This window comes from Danio rerio, chromosome 4, assembly GCF_052040795.2.
Source record: "Danio rerio strain M-AB ecotype USA chromosome 4, GRCz13ab, whole genome shotgun sequence".
Classification (NCBI taxonomy): Eukaryota; Metazoa; Chordata; class Actinopteri; order Cypriniformes; family Danionidae; genus Danio; species Danio rerio.
In genome coordinates, this window is record NC_141024.2 from 65617226 (window position 1) to 65629689 (window position 12464).

A 12464-nucleotide genomic window follows, 5' to 3' on the forward strand; every position below is an offset into this window, starting at 1 on the left:
CACTCAAAACCTCGTACATCTTAAGAAAAACAGGTGCGTGTGAATCATTTTTGGGTTGTCCCTGCAGACCCCACGACACCACAGTTCGTGCTGCCTCAGAGCCAGAGGGGGGGTAATGCTAATGTACTGACCCTGCACACAGCAAAACCGAGAACAGCACCACAGCAACACAGAGAAACCATCCTCTCATGATCAGACACCCAGATGGATCGGGCGGGACACTTCCATGGGCTCACAAGGAGCAACAATTTTTTTTTTTTTTTTTTTTTTTTTTTTTGTGTTTTTCTCTCCTTCGCTTTCTCTTCCCCTTGAACTCATATGCCAGTACACCAAATGGGTAGAGTGTTTCTCAGCACCGACGACACAGCCCAGACCATGGCATATCTTCTGATGATGTAAACAACTTGGACAGAGGCCCCCACCTGGCACTACCAACATCACACAGGAAGGGCAAAGACTCCTGGCTGTATACGCTCAGCTGCATAGCAGCCAACCCTCAAACTTGCGTATCACAACCAGAGTAACAAACACTGGCCCACAAGCCAGGAAAGGGGGTAGAGACCCTGCAACCGGTGTCACAGTGGAATGCCAAGCACAGTCATCACAGACACCACCTACTCTCTCCCCTGTTCCCTCTCTCTCTCTCTCTCTCTCTCTCTCTCCCCCTCTCTTCCTTTCCTACACAGGATACAGCCACGATCCTGTACCTCAGTCTCACCAGAAGACCACTATAACCTCACAACTATACTCCTCTATCACTCATCTCTGAAAAACTGCGGAACAACTACCACTCCGTGCCTCCTGACAACAGGGAAGCACACATTAACAAGGGCCTCGCCATTCAATAAGATGCAAGCACCAGTGAACAAGTGCACCGCCATACTCCCACGAGCCTTTCAACGGAAAGCTGGGAAAGGAAAGGAACGCCAAGGAGCTGCACCCACGTTGATCGAAATGAAACTCCGTCCAGCTGACTCAGGAACGGACATCGAGGGGCCCTCACTTCCTGCCCAACCAACAAGTTAAAGTTAGATCCCAACCAACCGGGTTTTCTCCGAACCACGTTGTCTGGGAAGAGGGGGACTGTAACATATTGTAACCTGCATTCTGGAGATAAACATTCCATTTAACATTCCAGAAAACAATCTGGGTGAATCGCCAGGACAATAAAATCACTTGGTGACGAAAAGTCTGGCTTGGTAATCCCTTGGTGACATGTTAACAAGTCTGGGAGACTTCACAGAACCACTCTCTGCCTACTTCAAAAGAACGTGACAGATAAGATAAGAAAAGAAAAAAAAACTCTTTAGCCAACATTCTGCTCACAGACAAGACATTCCTCAAAATTAAACAAAGACATTTATAACCCAAATCTCTTGTTTAATTTCATTTAACTTTTGTAATGTGTACAATACCTGATATAGACTATACACATTCACGCTTGCAGGCCTTTTTAAAAGCATCAAGGATGTAAGGATATGGGAACTATGTGATGTACTTGTAGAGTGTTTGGTGTCAATAGAATGCCCTCGACATTTTATAACACATGATGCATAGATCGAGGCGATAACTCGCATTGTTTTATTCTTTAAAGCCCTGTATTAAATGCCTGTTCGCATGCTTTAGGCGAGCGCTCAAATTTGCATACGCGCAGCCCAGAGACAAAGGAAGGTTCGCGCGCAAACTTTCCCCTGAAATCATTGGTCAGAATGCTGTACGGGTTGTCACGTGACCCGCAGGTATAAGCACACTTTCCCCCAAACATCTGTGCAGAAAGAGAACGTCCCAAAAAGGAACATCATTGACGGTGGCCTTCGGGCCACACGTGGCTTCCTAAGCCGCATGGACTTTTTCCCGCCACGTTTTCTTTATTTTCCGGCAAAGTAAATTCAGTTTAAAGTTTGCGATCGTGTTCGTCCGAACTGCATTACAAACTCCACGCATCAAAGGACATCAAGAGTAGTTTTCATCACGACGGAAGAGAGACGCATAAAAGAGACCTCCAGACATGAAAAACCAGGTGATTTTAGTTATGCGATTAAGTTGTGCCCCTTTTATCAAAAAGGTGTTTTTTATAACCTTGGTGGTCCGTAATGGTGCGTGTGGAACTGAAAGTTTTGTCACTCTTTAATCTGAAATCTATATTTTCTAGCTTTACTATTTCTCTTTGCTGTTACACGTTCTATAGACCCGATATCTCCACGTGGTTTACCTTTGTTTTGTGTTTAATGTATGTTTGTGCGTTTGTTTGTTCGTTACGTCTGACTAGTCAATAAATTCCATTATAATCAAATGAATTGTATTGTTTGCCTCACGAGAAAATGTCACTGAAATACAGATTCCCCTGCCTAGCTATTATAAGTTGTTTAAAGCTTTTGAATGATTAATCTACTTCACAAGAAGTAGCAATTAAATTCCCTTTTTCTAAATGAATAAATTACAGTGTCCGCTCGGAAGAGCGGCGGCTCTGCTTGTGTTCGTTTGGTCAAGTTAACAATAAATTGATCCGGAATATTAATGATTAATAATAATTCGTTATTGTTGATAATTAATATTCATAATCTGGGAATCCGCTCGGTCGCGCGAGCATGATCATTTACAATCATATGTTTGTTTGACCAAACTGACTGAAGCTTAAGCCGGAATATTAATAATTAAGAATAAACCGTTGTTGTTGATTATTAATATTCATAAAATGAGCTAATTTCATGCTACAACACATTACCACACACTGGTGGCAGAGGAAAGATATTTAGTATTGAACAGGAGTCTGCCCTTGTAGATATGGTAGTGGCAAACAATACAATCAGACTGTGTGAAATCCAGGCAGCAGTAATTGCAGATCAGGGAGTATTTAAAAATATAAACAGTGTTAGTTTGGCAACTATAGAACGAGTCCTTAAACGGAACCAGGTGAGAATGAAGCAGCTGTACAGAGTTCCATTTCAAAGAAACTGACATTGTAAAGGAGGCACGATTCCAATATGTGCAGGTAAATTTTTTTTATTGTAATGCAGACTGGAATAAATTGCTTCATGAATTTTGCTCCTTCCTTTATATATATATATATATATATATATATATATATATATATATATATATATATATATATATATATATATATATATACTTTTTTTTTAAGTATCCATTTGAGTTTGTAAAGTAATATTGCATCCTGATTGCTGTATTTTGTCATCCATTTTGTAATGATTGATTGACGAATAAATTAATTTGACCAAGTTGTGGTGTTTGATGGAAATATTTGCTTATGTAGCATGTTTTTAATGTTTTGTGAGTGTTAGAGCATTTTGCTAACAAAATTAGTCATTTTGGCCATTGAGCTTCAGTTTTATCCTGTGTGTTAACTGTTTTGAAAATGTGATGTCGGAGTGGGCAAATGTGTTTAAACAATCGAGAAAAACTGTAATATGTATTTATATGTGTTTGTGTGTGCGTGTTCCCATGTATATTTATAACAACATCAGTATTACACAAATTTTACGAGGAGATAGTGAATTATGTGGACATTATGTAAAAATTCAATCGCACTAAATATTTTTGTTATTTTCAGAAAAGTAAAACTACACATAATTTCCTGCAAGGGTTGGGTTTAGAGTTTGGATTTGGGGTTAGAGCAATCGATAGTATAGAGTATAAAAACAATTGTAACCTATGTAATGTCCCCACAATTCACAAAAATGTGTGTGTGTGTGTGTGTGTGTGTGTGTGTGAGAGAGAGAAAGATAGAGAGAGAACTGTGTGTGTGTGTGTGTGTGTATGAATGAATCAAGTGTGCCGCAAGCCTGCGTTTGAGTGAAGGTCTCAGCCGTTAGATCGCCCTCTGGGGGCTGGCTGCAGTACAAGTCATAAAGCCCGCCTCCTTCGTGTTAATGAAGGAGACTTGAGCCCAAATAAAAAAATGTATTACACTTGCAATAAAATGTCCCGAAAGATGGTTCTGGTCGATTAAGGCACTGGTTATTGTGCTGAAATAGGTGCAGATCTTCATTTTTGTAAACAGTTTGTTTTTAGCAGTAATTTAATGCTGGGCGTGTCATCGTGATTGACAGCTGTGATTGACAGTTTCTCAAAGCAGACCGTCTGAGCTTCGGCAGGAGACTGAAGTGTTATTATTCGATTTCTGTGTTATTTTACCATGACAAAATGAGTTCAGCAGTAAACTATAGTTTCTGACATACATGATCCTGGTGAAACACTGTTTATTCGCTAAGGTCAGGGCTTTTTTCGGGCTTTATTAGTTTGCTGATACACACCTAGCCACCCAGATAGCAAAATACACTCGGGCCAGTTCCGGCTAGATTCTCGCCTGCCGGAGACTTACCCCTCAGACTGACTACTTCTGCTGGACCTACTCCGGATGCCTGGACTCACTGCCCGATTCCAGCCCGAGTCAATCGAACCAGACGCAGCGGCCAAGCGAGCTGGCGCTGCCGCATGCGAGCCGGAATCACTCCGCGACGCCGCGAGTAGGTTATGCGCTGCGGCCCGGAGCTGGCGCGATTGAATCTTCATTATATAAAACCCTCACCTTTGTTAACATTATTACATCCATTTGTGTTGATATGACAGCAAACACATGCTATATGTAAACGCAAAGTGTAGCACTGAGTTTAACCTTTGAATAAAAATGCAAACAGCATACATCGCAAGTATTCAAATAAAGGACAAAATAAATAACAATAAACCTGAATTGATTGCACAAGTATTAAATAATAATAAAATTGAATACATTTTGTAGTGCACAAGAATTAAGAAATATAAAAATCACAATAAAACTGCACAATAAAATAAACTAATTTAAGTACGGGGAAAATACAGGTGATCGTTAGCATTAATTTTATGTGTCTAAAATAATAATCTCCACGTTGATCTCCTGTAAGGTTATTTGAACTTGCTTTGCAGGACGTCTCTGCATTTTAAGTTTCGGCATGTTATTAAGTAATCTACTGAATTTGCTGTTATAAAACATTATTGAAATCGAATCTTATATAATCTAATAGAGCTGTAAATGTTAGATATTATTTATTTACATCATTTACTGTTGGCATTTTATTTGAAAACTCAAACTAAACAATAAAATGAAAGTAAATTCCTCGTTGCCAGATAAAATGAAGGCATCGAATAAACCAAATGAAAACGGAGACAAAAAAATTAAATAAATAAACAATTCAAGCGAAAATCAATAAACAATATATTAGCGATGTTGCAGCAGATGGACATTGTATTAATACTGCACAGTTTTTTTGCACAAATTGCAGGGTTGGAATGTGTAAATATCCTGTTGATATTTAGTAATCTTCTGTATTTATCTTCTAAACGCACGATTGTTCCCGCCTGGTAAATCGGTGTGTAGGCTATATTTTGGGTTCTGTTGATGGCTAATTAAAAATAAAAAACCTTTTTTAAAATGTACGTGTTGTTTATATGTTATTGTTCATATTTTACAAGTGTTATTTCCACCCCTATGAAGATAACAAATACCAACAACCCTGTTATAAGAGAATATATTATTTGTGCTCATGTTCAAGCTAGTGTATAAAAGATCATTTATTTCTGCAGTCCAGCATGTATTGCTTTTATTAAAGTTTAACAGCTTACATCACAGCATTTTTAAACTGCATATTATTCTGTGTTTTTAAATGTAAGTGCTTCTATTTACATCAGCTAGCCTTTGTTATAGTGCAGTTACCGGCAGTCAAATGACTGTTATAGTGCAGTTACCTGCAGTCAAATGAGCAGTTCGGGGGGCGTGGTTGATTTTACATAAAGCGTTTGGTTGGAAGCTCGATTTCGCTCATTTTCGCGGCTCCTCCTCTGGCTCCATCATGCTGTGTTCACACCAGACACGGAACGTGCGGATAAATCGCGCTTAAATGGCCGCGTGAACATTTGAGGTTACTTGCTTCATTTGCGTGTCAAATTCACTTCAGAACAGACACAGATACGTGTGAAGGGCAGGGCTTCAGTCTGCCCCGTGACTCTAGCTTCATATCTAAAGGGCTAACATGGATTTTATGAAGAAAATAACAGTGTTTATGTGCTTAATGAAGGATGATAAACAGCATCAATACGTTTAGTGCTGTGTCTGAGTCCACTACATACTTTCAGAGGTGCATCCAGCTCTTTAAGCTCATAGACTCCTCCAGAAACTGAACCTGGCTGATGGAGGTTTTCAGCGGTGCTTCTGACTGAGCCCAGCCCAGTTTGATGAACTTCTTGTCGGTGTCTGCTGGGGGATTTCCCCTGGGACACCGACAACAGGTGATACGTTACAATCACGCCCCCACAAGAGCAAGCTCCTGATTGGTTAACGCGGCGCGAATGCCCGCTGAAGTTCAGATTTTCGAACTCGAGTGATTCACGTCAAACGCTCAAAACACTCAATTCGTGCCACGCCATTCGCGCCATGCAATTCTCATCATTCGCGCCGTGACATTCACGCGTATCGTGCCGCAGGATGTGTATTCGCGCGTATGCATTGACTTAACATGTAAATCACTCGCGTTTGACGCGTGTTCCGCGTCTGGTGTGAACGCAGCATCAGACAGTCCTTCTGTGCATGTCCAGGCTCCAATTTCAGCAGTCTTTTGCGACAGTTTGTGCCCGTCAAACAGGCGTTTTGCCCTCAAGGCGTTCAATGGGAAAAGGGGCTGTCGCGTCGTCCATATTTTTTACAGTCATTGAATCATGGCCTCCCAATCATCCCCTTCCACCAAATTGGCTCTATCACTGTCTCTCCACTCCACCAATAGCTGGTGTGTGGTGAGCTCACTGGCGCCGTTGTCCTGTGGCTGCTGTCGCATCATCCAAGTGGATGCTGCACACTGGTGGTGGTGTGGAGAGACCCCCCCTCATGATTGTGAAGCGCTTTGGGTGTGTGGCCATACACAATAAATGCGCTATATAAATACACATTACATTACATTACATATTTAGTAACTAATTCTTTAAGTTGTATATTTAGATTATTCATGTAATTCAGTTTATTTTCCTTGATCCCTACATTATGTTTACCTCGCATAACAGCTTTAGCTGCGTCCTATAGGATACTAGGTGACCCCTCTCCATTATCATTGTTTTAAATATTCTAATAGCTCTTTTTTAACATATTCTACACATGTTAAATCATCCAAATGATAAGGGTTAAATCGCCAAAATGTCTTTTTGGCTTTATTGTCCAGGTACACTGTTAAATAAGCTCCTGCTTGGTCTGAGATGTCCTTTGTTCCTATTTTACAGTCTTTTATTTTATGTTGATCAGACCTAAAGTAAAAAGATAAATTCTAGAATGATACATGTGGGCGGTAGAAAAGAAAGTACATTATTTTTTAAGAGGGTAAATGTCTCTCCAAACATCTATTAAGCCTAATTCTTTCATCAGATATTTTATTTGTTTAGTTTTCTGACTAATTTGCTTATTAGAGGACGAGTCCAATTTAGGCTGAAGTTGTACATTCCAGTCTCCCCCACAGATCAACATACCTGACACCTCCTTAGCTATAATACTTTTTTTTTTTTTTGAGAAATGCTTTGTCTTTTTCAGGAGGTCTAAATATATTAACTAACGCAACTTTTTGGTCGATAGTTCCTTCATCCTTTTTTATCAGTAATTTCAGAAATTAACTGAAATTAGATTTTATTTAAGATTAATGTCATTACTCCTTATTTACGACCATTATTATATGAGAAAGATAATAAAATAAAAAGAAAACCTTAAATCCCATTTTTTTCCAATTTCTTATGTTCTGTATCAGAAAGATGTTTCTCTTGCCAGAAGATTATCTGTTGCTTTTCTCTTTTTATTTTAGCCTTGAGTTTGCTTCTTTTAATCGGATTTACTAACCCATTAATATTGAAAGTAATTACTCTATATTTCTGTTTTTGCATATACTATAATCAGATGTTATTGCGAAGATCACTGTGACCGGAACATGAAAAACACAAACAAGAAAATCTTTAACACATACAAAAAATAACGAAAACGGTCTTCAACCCTTAAAGTCTTAAATAACTTCTTAACGTGAGGGGAAAGTCTTCCTTCTCTAAAGGGCCTCTCCTTGCTGTGCCTATTGCACAAAAAATGTTAACGAATATATTCAGCTCCCATGTCTGGGAATATTCTTGTATTTCTGGCTAGGTTTTCAAATTTAATATTTATACTAATTATAGCAAGGGATTTTAAGTGTATAAATTTGAATCCTTTTATGTCTTCCTACCAGTATGTTACTCAATGGCTTGAGTCTTGGTGTGCTTTAATTGTTCATCTTGTGTCGTTGGTCAGTCTGTTTAAATACCATTCTTCCTTTAAACTATTTAAATGTCCATTACAAGGTTATTATAGTTAACGAAAACGAAAAATTAAAACTAAAATGTAAAATAATTGTCGTTAACTGTAATAAAATTAAAAACTAGTTCTTTTAAAAACTAGAACTAACTGAAACTGTGTTGTGTAGATACAAAACTAACTGAAACGAACTAAAATGATAGCAAAAACCTCGTTTTCGTGTTTGTAAATGTATTTAATACATAATCTTACTGTAAGCCTTTTAGAAGTAAATATATTCCGCGCTGCAGGTGTTTGTGTTTGATCCTTCCGCACCTCAGTGTCTCCTGCTGCCATTGGCCAGATCGAGCCGGCTCTCCTCCAGTCATCCTCGCTGTTGCTCCCGCGACAAAAGCAATGAGTGGACATGACAGCATCACGGCGACAGCATTAAATAAAGATACTTAAAAGTATTACTTTAACACGTTTATGCCCAATAATGGGTTTTATTTCTGTATCGCGATCGCGAACAAATCTTTTTAACCGGATCTTCTAACTGAACCAGTTGAACTAGTTCACTAAATCGAACTAAATCATTTGAAACGATTCGCGTCTCCAGTAAGAACTTATCCACCAACTACTTACTTTATAACAAGTCTACTACCCCTCTGACTCTAAATAAGCCAATATATACTCTCATTCAGTTATTAGAACAGCAACTTTACATTGAGAAGCGGTGAACCGTTAATACTGCGCATGCGTGATTCAGTGAACCAAACAAAAACAGTACAGCCCTCAGCCTGCTGTGTGACTGATCTGAACCACTGAACTGAACTGGAAGAACTGAAGCACGGGTAAACTAAGGCTTAAATGAGAGGATCTGGTGAAAAAACGCAAGTTTATTTCATAGCAGACAATCATAATGGAATTTAAATGAGTGAATCATGATTCAGTTGGGTTGCAAAACTTTACTGAAAGACTTTTCTGATCATTTTAATTGACTTAAATTACTATTGCTGACTACATAATGTTGAGTCCTAACATCCACGTTAAAAATCTGAATTACCCATCAGCAGGCCCGGATTAATAATTCAGAGCCCATTGGGCACAATGTCTTGAAGGCCCACTATAGCCGCACCCTATAGTTGAATTAAAAAATAAGATTAATATAATATTTGATAAAAAAATTATCTATAATGTATTGCCCACATTTTTTAAATAATTGATATACAGTACATATATTTCTATTCTACAAAGATTTAACTTATTTTTAAAGCATTTAATTTGAAAGAAAAAAATACTAATACAACTAGGGGAAATTAATGGATTTTAATGTACTTGTTCAAGTTCACTGAAGCAGTATTAAAATGTATATTTAGGGTATTTTAATGTATAACTTCTACAAACTTATACTGCACATGATTTGGATAACACCTCTCCAATCCAGTTCTAGGAGTCGGAGTCCTCCATAATACACACACTTATCAATAATTCCCACTTGTCTTTTTGGTGATGAAAAGTAGGCAAAATCTAAGTGCGGACGGGCCCCTGGGCCTGTGCCCATAATGCCTATAGTTTTATCCGGCCCTGTCCATCACTACTGGGTGTCTAACTTGAGGATGGGTAGATGGTTGTGGTGGATGATAGTGTTCATCTTCTTTTAATACATGTTTTAAAAAATGTGTGGCTGAGTTTTTATTATACAATATTTATACTGTTGATTTTGAATTTTGCATCTAACAAATATCCTCATTTAAAAAAAAAAACTGAAACTAATACTGAAACTAATAAAAAGACATTTTTTAAAATATAGAAACTAATAAAAACTAAGAAATCTGCCTCTAAAACTAATTAAAACTAACTGAATTTAAAAATAAAAAGTCAAAACTAAATAGAAACTAAAACTAATGAAAAATCCAAAACTATTATAACCTTGGTCCATTATCGGTGAATCAAGTCAAGAAGTTTTACCAGTCTCTCAGAGTTCTTTGTTAGGATCTACCAGGTTTTACCCTTCTTCCAAACAAAGCTAGTGTTGTCCCTTTGAAATTCACATAGTTTTTCCCGGATCTTCGCTTGATGTTTTTCCTTACTTTTCTTCCATGTCACTCCAACCTTTTGCCAAGGTCTTTGTTTCTCTTTCCCAGGGATTCCTATAATAGTTTCTTCTTCGCTGTTTATCAGTCCTTTTTCTTTCAGACTTTCTCTTGATGCCTCCGTCATCAAATTGTACATGACCGCCCTGCTTTCCAGAAAGATTCGGTGTTTGGAACTTAATCCCCTTTTCATTCAGAATTTTTCTTTTCGGAGCAAAAGCCCGTCTTTTCTGTTGGATCTCAGGTGGGTAGTCTTGGTCAAAGAAAACTCTTTTTTTATTTCAGTGTATTACTTTTTTTCTCCATGCAAAGCGGAGGACCAGGTCCTTTGTTTTCCAAAAAGATTTTAAGTCTTGCCGGCGGTGGTGTTTAGAACTTAATTCCCTTTTCATTCAGAATGCTTCCTTCCGGGATTCCAAAAATCTGATTATTATTTCTACGGGAGCGTTTTTCTATATCTCACAGTTTCTCTTTTAAATTTTCTTGTATTTGAATGGATTGATTGAGCATTTCTTTCATCTCTGCAATGTTCTCCTCCAAAATTCTCCAACTCGCTGCTCCACTTCGTTGACCTTTTCTGTCGTTGCATTTAGGTCCGTGATAAGGTCATCCAGTTGTTGATTGACTTCTTGTTTACAGTTACTTAATTCCATTTTCACATCTTTTGCGAGAGAATCTTGGAAGGCGGTTAAATCAGATTTAATATTCTTCTGGAAAGCTTTGATGTCTGTAAATATTGCTGCAATGATAGGTGACAGGCTATCAGCTATCCCGTCCGTCTTGGATTTTTCATCTGTTGATTTCTCATTTTTTTCAGGATTAACTGATTGTTTTGTCCTAGCCTTTTTGTTTTTGTCCCTCCTCCATGTCATTTAAATATGGTTTAGGTTATTATATATGATGTAAAAAGGAGGATTAATACCAGTGTGTATGGAAGCGCTCTTTCTATGCTGCTACATGTGTCGGCGCCTTACCAGAAACCATCCCATGTGTTTCTTAAGCTGCCCTGATTAAGTGAAACTTTGTACACACTGATCATGTCTACAGTTTCTCTCCAGTGTGAATCCTCTCATGTGTTTTCAGGGTTCCTGAGTGAGCAAACCTCTTACTGCACTGTGAACACTTGTACGGTTTTTCTCCAGTGTGAACCCTCTGGTGGCGTTTCAATTCTGCAGCTGTAATAAAAGTATTCTCACACTTCAAGCACATAAACTCTTTCTCTCCAGTGTGGATCATCATTTGTCGATTAAGGGATGTTGATTGGCTAAAACTCTTCTCACACTGAGTGCATGTGAATGGTTTCTCTCCAATGTGGTTCCTCATGTGTATATTAGGGTTTGATGATTGGCTGAAACTCTTACCACACTGAGTACATGTGAATGGTTTCTCTCCAGTGTGTATCCTCATGTGTAGATTAAGGGATGTTGATTGGCTAAAACTCTTCCCACACTGAAGGCATGTGAATGGTTTCTCTCCAGTGTGGTTCCTCATGTGTATATTAAGGTTTGATGATTTGCTGAAACTCTTACCACACTGAGTACATGTGAATGGTTTCTCTCCAGTGTGTATCCTCATGTGTAGATAAAGGGATGATGATTGGCTGAAACTCTTCCCACACTGACTGCATGTGAATGGTTTCTCTCCAGTGTGGATCCTCATGTGTTGATTAAGGTATGGTGATTGGCTGAAACTCTTTCCACACTGACTGCATGTGAATGGTTTCTCTCCAGTGTGGATCCTCATGTGTTGATTAAGGTATGATGATTGGCTGAAACTCTTCCCACACTGAGTACATGTGAATGGTTTCTCTCCAGTGTGAATCCTCATGTGTTGATTAAGGTTTGCTGAGTTGCTGAAACTCTTCCCACACTGGGTGCATGTGAATGGTTTCTCTCCAGTGTGGATCCTCATGTGTTGATTAAGGTTTGCTGAGTAGCTGAAACTCTTCCCACACTGGGTGCATGTGAATGGTTTCTCTCCAGTGTGGATCCTCATGTGTTGATTAAGGTGTGATGATTGGTTGAAATTCTTCCCACACTGAGTGCATGTGAATAGTTTCTCCCTATTGTGGACCCTCATGTGGA

The 12464-nt window shown here is 38.6% G+C and overlaps 2 protein-coding genes across 2 annotated transcripts in view; one reads left to right on the top strand and one right to left on the bottom strand.

The window, feature by feature from the left end:
- LOC137487288 (uncharacterized) overlaps nt 1-12464 on the top strand; it is a 372332-nt gene that overhangs the window by 217485 nt on the left and 142383 nt on the right. The window lies entirely within an intron of this gene.
- Nucleotides 9151-12464, bottom strand: part of LOC147845203 (uncharacterized) — a 449333-nt gene continuing 446019 nt past the window's right edge. Inside the window, exon 5 of the mRNA XM_087250354.2 lies at nt 9151-12427. Within this exon, the coding sequence (XP_087106480.2) occupies nt 11422-12427 (1006 nt within the window). The 3' untranslated portion in view covers nt 9151-11421. The remainder of the gene's footprint in view (nt 12428-12464) is intronic.